The sequence below is a fragment of the Carassius gibelio genome, chromosome B17, assembly GCF_023724105.1.
Source record: "Carassius gibelio isolate Cgi1373 ecotype wild population from Czech Republic chromosome B17, carGib1.2-hapl.c, whole genome shotgun sequence".
NCBI lineage: Eukaryota > Metazoa > Chordata > Actinopteri > Cypriniformes > Cyprinidae > Carassius > Carassius gibelio.
This window is the reverse complement of record NC_068412.1, coordinates 28,134,712-28,147,038: the sequence shown is the minus strand read 5'-3', so window position 1 is coordinate 28,147,038 and position 12,327 is coordinate 28,134,712. Positions and strand designations below refer to the sequence as shown.

The 12,327-nt window shown below is 35.1% G+C and overlaps 1 protein-coding gene across 5 annotated transcripts in view; it reads right to left on the bottom strand.

The window, feature by feature from the left end:
• The window catches only part of LOC127976299 (pleckstrin homology domain-containing family G member 3), a 48,825-nt gene that overhangs the window by 36,224 nt on the left and 274 nt on the right, over positions 1-12,327 (bottom strand). For 4 of the 5 annotated variants that reach the window (XM_052580636.1, XM_052580638.1, XM_052580639.1 and 1 more), the window contains exon 2: positions 1,848-1,910. In XM_052580636.1, coding sequence (XP_052436596.1) covers positions 1,848-1,896 — 49 coding nt within the window. In that variant the 5' untranslated portion in view covers positions 1,897-1,910. Of the gene's footprint in view, positions 1-1,847; positions 1,911-12,327 lie in introns of those variants that run through there. The other variant, XM_052580640.1, reaches the window with a different exon arrangement.

Genomic DNA, 12,327 nt, shown 5'->3' with positions numbered 1-12,327 from the left:
CAAGAAAACTGGTAATTACACCCACAGAAAAACATAAACACAACAAGAACCGAAAAGTTACATTTCACATCCAGAAATTTGCTTTTTTTTTCTTTATTTAAAATATTTTAATTTAGATTTAATTTTATTATCTATTGCACTACAATGAAGAAATATTGCAAATCAATCTCATTTAAATAATTATAAATTAAGTGCAGAGAAAATGCTAATATAATTAAATACAATTACAATATAATAATGCAACCTTTTAAATAACTAGTGCAATAAATCGGATCCAAAATAAAAGTTTTTGTTTACATAATAAAGATCTTGTGTTCTGTGCATATCATACGGTTTATATTTTGAAAAAAAAAAAAATATATAAATATATATATATATATATATATATATATATATATATATATATATATATATATAAAAATAATATATTTAATATAGAAACAATAAATTTTTTTCTTAAATATACACAAATATATACGCATAATAAATATACACAGTACAGACTCATATTAGTATTTTGGATGTGATTAATCTTTGACAGCACTGTAAATAATATAATTTTTCGGCATTACAGTACCAAAAATTTAAGGGGAGATGTGCGTATTTGGCATGAAAATTTAAATGCATGATAAAACTTCCATGAACGGAGAGCATCCGGATTGGTTTAGGAAACTCTGGAGCGCTGTGAGAGATCGGAGAAGATGAGGCTGGTGTTCATTCAGACCTCTTTATGAAATCCATAAAAGTCTCTTTTGTGAGCTTACAGTGCATCCCTCTCAGCCAAATCAAGTTCTCCATTACTCAACATTTCCACACCGGGAATTCACAGACATTCTTGCACTTGTTTTGGCAGAGTGGAGGAGAGACGACGGCCAACTGTGATGTCACTGCTCCCGCAGCGGAGCGGAAACACACATCCAGAGCAAATAAACACTGACTGTACGGCACACTGTAGAAACACAGCCACCAGCCAGACTACAGCCAAGAAAACATCAAAGAGTCAGTCCGTCTGAGACTTGGATACAATGTTGCATAGCAAACCTAGCAACCATTCAGAACACGTTAGCAACCGCATAAAAACAAAACACTCAAGTAATAGCTTTAATCTATTATATGTATTTTATTCAGCATAACTAATTTTGTGATTCATGAACTACATCCAAACAAAGCATAAAAAATTAATTTAATTAAAATTCTAAAATGAATATGTCAATATTATTAAAAAGTTTGAGGCTGGCACGATTTTTTGAAAAAAAAAGAAAAAAATAATTTGGTCACCAAGGTTGCATTTATTAAATAATAATAATAATAGTAATAATAATAATAATAATAATAATAATAAAAATTGTTTAATATTTTTACAATTTAAAATTACTGTTGTCTATGTAAATAACTATTAAAGTGTAATTTTTTTCTGTGATGCTCCGCTGTATTATCAGCATCATTCCTGCAGTCTTCAGTGTCACATGATCTTCAGAAATCATGAAAATATGAGGATTTACAGCTCAAGAAACATTTCTGATTATTAGCAATGTTGAAAACAGTCGTACTGCACAATATTTTAATAGAAATTGTGATGCATTTTATTTTTCAGGATTCAGAGATGAACAGAAAGTTCAAAAGAACAGCATTTACTTGAAATAGAAATCCTTTGTAACATTATACATATCTTTACTTTCACTTCAGATCAATCTAATGCATCCTTGATGCATAAATGTATTAATTTCTTAACCCATACATATATATCGTACTGAGCCCAAACTTGTGAGCCTGTATGTCTCCGTTACAGCGGAGTGAAACTGGAGTCACACTGGATTGCGATCAGGAGTAATGACAGATGCTCTCACCTTCTCCCATCAGGCTGCTGTTGTGAGCGCAGACGGACTCTTCTCTCATGTCCCTCACACACTCTGTAACACACACACAGATCAAACTCAACACCTGAACAAACACAAACACACCTGACTTCACTCACACAAACTGCACTCACAGACTTTCTGGAGAAGTTAACCGCACGACCGCTCAAAAGTGTTTGTAATCATTTAAAACAAAAATTTTAATAGCAAAGAAAAAGTGAGCAAACTTTTGACTGATGCATTTGTATTCTTAATGCATCTAAATGCACAAAATCCAGACTTGAACAGAGCACTTGAAGATGCACGGAGTAAACCATTGCACATAATCAGCATTGTTTGACAAACAGGTCTAAGATCTCTAAATTGGCTCCGCGCCTTGGACAAATATTGTGTAAAGGTTGTATTCTGCTGTGCCGGTGTCAGAGAATTCAGCTGCCCCCACACTGTGTCTTATCAGTCCAGCAAACGCAAATTCCAGCCATTCCATCCGACAGAGTGAATCAGCGTTTGGTTCGGGACGCACAGGAGACCCCGAGGACTTTAGCACCGAAACCTCAACTCAACTGTTTGTTTGCCTTCAGCCAAAACCCACGGCCCTGGATCCAACAGCTTGTGTACACCAGGAAACTTCAGAAGATACACAAACAGGGCCCTGAGAAATTTTCCCACCAATTAGATTTTTTTTTTTTTCCTAATTCTGTGTTTCCCGGTATACATTTTTCTGGATTCCTAAAATAATAAAATAAATAAAAACACACAAAATGATATCTAATCAATTGGATAAATAAAAAACTAACAATTAAAAAAAAAATAAAATAAAAATAAAAAAAAAAAAAAAAATGGCAATTTTAACGATAAAATATTATTAATTATATATATATATATATATATATATATATTACTCCATGAAACACTTAATTTTTTTTCTGGATTCAGTTTTAATTGTTTATTTAAATGTAAATAAATCACATCACAAGAATGTGTAATGAATTTAAATAAAATTATTTTAATAATTTCACAATTTTGCAACATAAAAGGTGTTTAATTTTTTTTCTGATATTGTATCTGTTTTGGTTTTTCTGAATTCAGTTTTAAATATTAAAATGTTAATAAAATCACAAAATAATGGGCATTAAATATAAATAAAAATGTAACAATTTAATAATTTATTAAAATTTGAACAACAATATTGCCCCTATGAAATGCATTTTTCTTTTCTTTCTTTTTTTGGATTGTTTAATACATATTTAATAATCACAAAAGGATAATACATATATTTGATAAAGAAATAAAAAAAAAGTAATACCCGCACAATACCAACATTTTCATAATTTTTTTTTTTTATAAAAATCACAAAAGGAGGTCTAATCAATTGAATAAAAATGTATAAATGTGTTTATTTATTACAATTTTAACAATAAAAGCCATATGAAATATTGCTTATATTTCAGAAATTCTGTAAAACTTTTTTCTGTTAAATCGGTTTTAATTTTCTAGATTCTGTTTTATGATGAAATACAAATGTATAAATCAAAAACAAAATAATGCATACAACTTTAACAATTTAATTAACCTTCTAAAAGGCAGTCAAACTTTTTTGACTTTCAAACAAAGCCCTGTACAGAGTTTCACTGTGTTTTTTTTTACTCAACATCCTTGTTTTAAGAGTCAAAAACAGGCTTGAGAGCTCAAAGTCTTCACTAATCTTGAACTAATTTGATTGTAATGGTGTGGAGAGCATTTGTGAGCGGATTCCATGAGTCTTTGTCTTTAATAAGAGCATCAGGATCAGAGATCAGAGCCACAAGAGTCCTCCAGGATTGAAATCCACATTGTTTCTCAGTGTAATCGCTGCTTCTGCCTCTGAACTAACAGCTGTGCTGCTGAGACGAAGCCAAGATCAGAGCCGAGACCGTCTGGACCACTATCACACAGCGGATAACAGACGTACATCAGGATCAGCGTATCTCATCTCACAGGGATGCAGCATTAGAGACTGTGTGAGTCACATATGACCAACTCTTACACGGGAATGACTGCAATCTGCTCGATTTTATTCAAATGAGTCCTTTGCATTGTAAACAGACAATGTGTGCTGGCATGTAAATGTCCATTTGGTTCAGAACACCAGTCAAAGTCCATCTGGAGAGCTTTTGTTCCCACAGCTGATAAAACCCACTCACCGAAATCTGACCCTCACATACAGGTCTGGGATTTGTCCTCTAATTGGAGACAGATGGATCCATCTTACATGGACTTTAACATTAGAGACAGTTTCATCTGTTTTCATGCTGATTTACTGCTCAAGAAAAACACATTAGCAGCGTTTAAAACAGTTGTGCTGCTTCATATTTTTTGTGGAGGCTGTGAGACTTATTTTTTTCACAATGCTTTGATGAATAGAAAGTTCAAAAGAACAACATTTATCTAAAACAGAAATCTTTTGTAACATTATATATTTACTGTCCCTTTTGATCAGTTAAAATGGAAGGCCACTTCTGCCATGGGATAAAAGAGAAAAAAAAAAAACTTTTTTTTTTTGAAAAACTCATAATTCAATTTTTTTTTTCAGATTGTTTTTAATTAAAAATACATAAACTCAGAATTAAAAAATATATAAACTCAAAACTGCAAAATATATATAATCTCAGAATTGTAAAAAATATATTAACCCAGAACTGCAAGATATATAAAATCAGAATAAAAAAAGACATACTCCAAATTAAAAAATATATATAAACTCAGAATTGCAAGATATATAAAATCAGAATTAAAAAAAATATAAACTCAAAACTGTAAAAAATATAAACTCAGAACTACAAAATATATAAACTCAACTGCTAAATATCTAAATTTAGAATTGCTAAATATATAAATAAAAAAATTATTGCAATATTTTATCTGATAAATTAACTTTTTTTTGAATTTTCGGAATTGCATGTTATTTAAAATTTACATTTAGAATTTAAAACATTTACAATTGCAAAATATTTCAAATAAACTTAGAACTGCGAGATATAAAGTTTCCCCTAAATTGTAACTTTTTTCATGCAATGAATAGTGACAGAAAACAAATCTAAATTGTGAGATAAAAAGTCCCAATTACGTATTTTTTTGTTTTTATTCCCTGGCGAAAAGAATCTTCCATAGATTAATGTGTCCTTGCTGAAAGAAAGTACTCAATTTCTTTAAAAAAAACATACATAAAAATATCTACCTGACCCTACATTTCTAGAAAAACGTATGTCTCCAATAGAGTTTAACTTTTTCAAAATACAGCTGATCTTTCTCTGAACATGGGTGCAAATTTCTATATCTACCAATCCTAATCTTAGGCTGCACTCGTTCAAATATACTTCTAAATACTGAAAAGTAATTTTCTTTTTTAAGAATCCATCTAAATTGTTATTGTAGGAAGCAACGTTACAAAATAAAGCAACACCCAAAGAGCATTTTGCAACAATTGCTAAAAAAGCAAGTATTGCGAAAGATCCTCCAGCCTCCCAGTTAGAAGACTGCATTTATTACATGTGACATCATGAGAAAACCTTCATGGTTGAAAATGAAGTGTTCAACAAGAGTTTCTTGGCATGCTCAAGAACATAACTGGGTTTGCATTTAGCAGACGAAATATGCAACAAAAAACCCACAAACGAGATCTCTATAATATTTCAAGACCCCAGTAATCTCAGACATCTGAGTTTAAGTAGAGGTTTTAATTTCCCAAATTATCCCAACATATGCAATCAACAGTCAGAAATCTCAATATATACTCAAACATTCCCCAAACGATCTGAGCTGCTCCGCATTCCCTTTATACTTCTATAGTCTAACTGTATGTTCCCTTTCAGTCAAATCACGTTCGATGTTACTTCAGTGTCGGACGAATTGGGGATCACGCCAGAGAGCCCAATCACCTTTGAGGGTTAACAAAACAAACCAATGAATGTTGGTGGGCTTAGCGTCTTGTTCGGAGCGCTGGCGGAAAAACGAATGTCGATCACTGCATTGGGTATGAACTGGGCTCTGGGGAAAAATCACCCGGCTGCATTGCCTCCATCATGGAGGGTGGCGTTGCCAGAGTCAGATCCAGAGCTGACTGCTATGCTTTCTCGGGCTGCAGAGAGGTTTGGGTTGCAATAGAAGCCCCCTTCATCTCCCAAATATTCCAGGCTGGATGATTGTTTCCTGGGGGTGCCTTAAACCAATCTTCGGCATCCACCCCCAGTTCCATTCTTCCCGGAAGTGCATGAAGAGGTCACTTGATCTCTGTCCGAAATAGAACTAGAGCCTCTTCCGTCCTCACTACCCTCAATTGTGAGCAGGCTAAGGGGTATGTGGAGATCCCTCCAGCCGACGCAGCTTTGCCTGCAGAGTGATGCTGCCTCGCTTGGTAATCCACACCTCCCATCTAGGGCTTGTAAGATCTTGTCTGCTCTAATGTCCAAGGATTATAGAGTTGCCGGACAGACCGCCTCCACCCTGCAAGTCTACCAGGCCAAGGCGTTGAAGCCACTACACGAGGGTAGTTCTGACTCAGGTGTGATGCAGGGCAACAGAAGGGAAAGGCGGTCTCCAAATAAGGACTTGCCCACTCAATAGTGAAGGCTATTGTCTTAGCATACCAGGCCCAACGTTTACCATGCCCCCTCGGAATGAGAGCACACTCTACGGGAGGCATGATACCTTCTTGGGCATTGGCGTGTGGCGCCTCAATAACAGACATCTGTAGAGCTGCTGGCTGGGTGGCATCTAACAAGTTTGCAAGATTCTATAATCTCCATGTAGAGCCTGTGTCCTCCCTTGTACTTGCCTCAGATGGACAGAAACGCTTGCCACGCCATTCTCCTTTACTGATTGGATACTTGCGCTTAATTGCTTTGCAGTCCAGTTTTTATCTCATTGTGAACCCTGTTGAAGTTCCTCCCGCACCCTAGGTAGTCAGGCGTGGTGGAGCGCCACTCGTGGGTATGTCCAAGGTCAGCCCTTGTGCTAAGCTAGGTGACTTGTCGTGATTCCCTTTTGGGTGATCCCACATGTGTATTCTTCCACGGTACGGCTTCCCTCTCGTTGAGCCAGGCTCTTACCACAGCGACTTCTCTACGGCCAGTCCATGTGTACTTTCCACATAGTACCTACTTTAAGCAGGATATGGCTTCTGTAGTGTCCCCCTACTTTGGTACACTTTCCCAGTGTTATCCAATATCCCAGTGTTTGAAACAGCAGTGGTGGACACCTATGTCTAAACCCTGTCCTATCTTCCGCCCAAATGGCATGGGGGGAATTGTTGGCTTTCGCAATGGAGGGGGTTTGTTTGGTGTTTTTATAAAGATCCCCAATTCATCAGTCACTGACGTAACACTGAACATCTTTGTTATGTATGTAACCCTCGTTCCCTGAAGGAGGGAATGGAGACTATTAAGACTATCTCCTTTAGAAACATTCATTCTCATAAAGGCATGAGACACAATCTAATGACAGTCTCCAGACTCAGAAGACTCTTTCATTATCCCTGTGTATTCATTCTTCAGCCATAAATAAATGGCTGTCAGCTGCATAGGAAAGCCTCCCTATCGAATTCCCTCAGCTTTCTCACACAGTTAAAACAAGGCGACAATTACTTCCTCAATTAAAACACTTCCGAAAGCCAAACTCTCCCAGCACTCCCTAAAAATACTCCCTTCTCTTCCACCGTTGACCCCACGACCCGACACCGTCTGCGGGACTAAACCCTTGGGATGACTGGATTAACACAAGCCTGAGGGAATGACGGGAGGTGTACAAAAACATGAAAATACATCATTGACAGCCAGGCGCAGAGACAAAGTCTTTATTATTTCAGCAGTTTATCTTGGCTGAAATCAGTCTCACGCTTCAAGACACGGTTTCAGAGAGACAGACAGTAGTCTAAGCATTTATAAAACACGCATATGATCAGATTTTATCTTGTTGAGGAGTTTGTTTCTTCATCAGATTTGGAGTCCAAACAGCTGATAAAAACATCACAATAATCCACAGCACCTCAAAAGACAAAAGATGAAACAAATCCATCTTTATACATTTTTAACTAAAATATGAGTTGATAATTCATCATAACGTTCCTCCAGTGAAAAATGGACATCATGGACCAAGCAACAGTTCTAGATGATGTCTAGATGATGGTTTTCATTCTTTTGACTTTTCACGATTTACTGATGAATGCTAATTGATTACTTGTGGATTACTGTGATGTTTTTTATCAGCTGTTTGGACTCTCATTCTGACGGCACCCATTCACTGCAGAGCATCCGTTGCGGAGCAAGTAAAGGAATGCAACATTTCTCCAAATCTGATGAAGAAACAAACTGATCCTAATCTTGTACACTAACTTAGTACACAAGATGTCAAACTGGTTCAATGCAAATAACTGTATTTAGTTCTAATTAACATACACTTCGCAAAGACAATGTAATACTGTCTGAAACTCTTACGACATACTATTTTTAAAATATTTCATGCAACATCAATCTCCATCTTCATTCTCCATCTCAGTATGCATCGTCTGACTCTCAGAATGCACTAATCCCACTCATCTTCAGCAAACTCCTGTTAAATTCCTTTTCTTTACGAGCTGTTTAGAGATGGTGGGATAAGACATCTTCCCATACAAACACCCAGTGAGCTCTTTCAATAAACATTACACACACACACATGGTGCACATGGACCTGCGCCAGCTGCCTAATTGGTCAATGATCGTTTCCTGAAGAAAAGCAGAAACACATTTCATGCAGCTTCCCTCTTCACATGCCGCTCAAACAAACACAATACGCTTGTAATATAGACATAAAAAAAGATATTAAGCTGCTCATGTCAGCTAGAGGCGCCGGATTCCTAAAACTGCACAATTTTTATGCTTATTTATCTTGGGAACACTCCATTTTCATAAATGTTACATAAATGTTCCACTTGTTGAAAAATTCCTAACTAGAACAGAATGTGAAGAGTTTAAAAATAATTTTCCACTGGCTTTATAAACTTAAGTCTATATTAAGTAAAGAACATAATTGAAAATCAAAACACTAACCAAAAAAGTAACATGGTAGCACTGTTTTCTCAGATATGGTACAACGGTAATACGTTAATATGTAATATGGTTTGTTTCAAGTACAATGAAATATTATGAAAATAGCATTAAATGCAAATATGGAAATTATTTAGTATAATTGTTATCAACATATTCATATTAAACATTGAAGGCTGATATCGATATCTTAGAGAAAAGAGTGGCTGATGACCGATATTATTTAATATTCTATTTGAATATATCTATCTATATATATATATATATATCAGCTTATGTGATAATTGAGAAAATGCAAAATATCGGCCGATATATTAGACTAGGCAATGTATTGGTCACTTAAAGTTTATTTTATATAAAATTTACTAAATTAGAAAAATTATTAGAAAAATGAATCAATATTTTAAAAAAAGGGCCAATGTGATAAAAAAAATAAAAAAATAAAAAATAATAATGGGCTATATATTTGCCTTGGCAATATATCGGTAACATTTATTTTACATAAAATGTTCAAAATTAGAAATAAATAAATTGAAAAAAATATTTATATATTTTATACAATGACCAAGCAGAAAAATGTGTTTTGCTGACAGCAATTATAAAAAAATGCCAAATATTGACTGTTATATTGGCCTTTGCAATATATCGTTCAACCATGATTATAAAGTATGCACACTGCACAAGTTAGTAAAGTTTATTAACATCTGATCCCAAATTATTAGCTTTTCTAAATGGCATGTAGTACCTTAAAACTCATTTTCCTAGAAGGTCTTAAACTTGAACCCTTTCAAACCCCTCAGATTCAGGCCTGGAGCTCCGTCACAAAGGACAGACAAAGAGCTTCTTCTTGGAGATCCATAAATCTCTCCGTTCAGGATCCAGTGTTCAGCTGTTAAACTTCTATTTGGACAAATAACCCCAGAAACACTGTTCCCTTGAGGACTTTTAACCCTGACAAGGTCAAAGTAAAACACTGACCCTGTCTAAAAACATCTAGCGTGTCTGATTACACCCGTGAAGACCAGAGCGTGAACTGTGAGAGTCTGCAGTGCTGGGAAACTGAATGAATGGAGAATGAAAGTAAATGACTAATAAACAACTAATAAACTCTCAGGTGAGTAAATAATTAGTGGCTCACTGATGAGTTTTTAATGATCAGTGACGAATAAAATGGACGTAAATACAGTGTAAGCTAATTTTTTTACTCAATATATAGTCCATAAGTATGTGGAAGCATGTTTCCACCACAGCATAAAAAGCCAGCACATTTTTTTAACCTCACAATCAATCCCCCCCCCCCCCCCCCCTCCCCTTGCAATTGCAAGTTTAAATCTCACAATTCTTTTTTTTTTTTTTTTCTTGGAATTCTGAGTTTACATCTCACAATTCTAACTTTTTCTTTCTCTCTGAATTCTGAGTTTACATCTCACAATTCTGAGTTATTTCCCTTCGGAATTCTGAGTTTACATCTCGCAATTCTGACTTTTTTCCCCTCGGAATTCTAAGTTTACATCTCGCAATTCTGAGCTATTTCCCTTCGGAATTCTGAGTTTACATCTCGCAATTCTGAGCCATTTCCCTTCGGAATTCTCAGTTTACATCTCACAATTCTGAGCTATTTCCCTTCGGAATTCTGAGTTTACATCTCGCAATTCTGACTTTTTTCCCCTCGGAATTCTAAGTTTACATCTCACAATTCTGAGCTATTTCACTTCGGAATTCTGAGTTTACATCTCGCAATTCTGAGCTATTTCCCTTGGGAATTCTGAGTTTACATCTCGCAATTCTGAGCTATTTCCCTTGGGAATTCTGAGTTTACATCTCGCAATTCTGAGCTATTTCCCTTCGGAATTCTGAGTTTACATCTCGCAATTCTGAGATATTTCCCTTCGGAATTCTCAGTTTACATCTCGCAATTCTGAGATATTTCCCTTCGGAATTCTCAGTTTACATCTCGCAATTCTGAGCTATTTCACTTTGGAATTCTGAGTTTACATTTCACAATTCTGAGCTATTTCCCTTCGGAATTCTGAATTTACATCTCACAATTCCAAGTTGTAAAATTGCAACTGTAAGCGAGAGTAATGTCTTGCATCTTTTCTTTCTTAATTCTGAGTTTACTTCCAGGTATGACAACATTTAATTGGAATTCTGGAATTACAACTCGCAATTCCAAGTTATACATTTGCAACTGTGAGTGAGTACATGCGTTTTATAATTTTTCTTCCTCAACACTGACATTTTTCTTGGTTTTCTAAATGTACATCCTTGCAATTCTTTTGGAATTCGAAGTCTAAATCTCGCAGTAAGAGTTTATAAATTTGCAATTGTGAACAAGTTCACTTTATTTCTCGGAACCGGAAGAAAAAAAAATAACCGTAAAAAGGTTGCAATTACCTTATCATTTTTTATTCCATGGCCGAAACAAGCGTTAGAACATAAGAGATTTAACAGCGGAGCTCAACCACCAAACTAACTTTCACTCTAGCTTCCATGACTTTTAGGATTTCATTAGTTTCCATGACTTTTCCAAGCCTGGAAAACACAATCCTGTATATTTCCAAGTTTTCCACAATTATGGAAAAATTCTTTAAAGTGTCATGTCATCCATAACCACAAATACACAAACAAAATGCTTTCACTGGAAAGACACAAGCATCATTTCAGGGTCATATACAACAGATAAGATCTACCATTGTTTCACTAAATCAACACCTCATCATTTGTTAATCAAAGCGCTATAAGTCCAAACCAGAACAAAGTGCAGGAGCCATAGACAAATACTCTCTTCACAGAGTACTTCATGAGACACTTTCAGTAGGTCAGTTTTCATGCAAGACCTTCAGATGAATGAAACTGGTGAAAAAATAAACTACTGATGAATGCAGAACATCCACACATCTGCATGCATGTGGTTTAAATGCAAGCTTAACAGCAACTTTAAAGGTTACAGAGTGGGTTTTTAAAGGGCTCTGCTTTAGAAAACCATCTGCTTTAAAGAAACAAGAAACTAAAACTAAAAATGGATCTGAAAATACTTTTACATTTTTATACTAAAGCGATCAGTCTTTATTTATACGAATGAAAATGAATGATTAAATCAGCAAAGCAAATAAATAAGTAGACAATTATTTATAGTTTTCAGAATTTTAACTGAAATGTTTTGAAGTTTGAAAGATGTTTTTTATGATTAGCCTATCTGTATCTTGACATCATTCACTAAAGGTCATTGTGGCATGGTTTGCAAGCGTGCATCTGAAACATTTAAGCTAATAAAAACCTAAATGTCATTAATAACAACATTAAAGCGTCTGTTTTCATCAAAACAAGACAGGAGGAGAGCAAAAACACATGCAAACTTCCTCAAATGCACATAGTGTCTTTAAGAACTAAGAAAACACATCTAACAG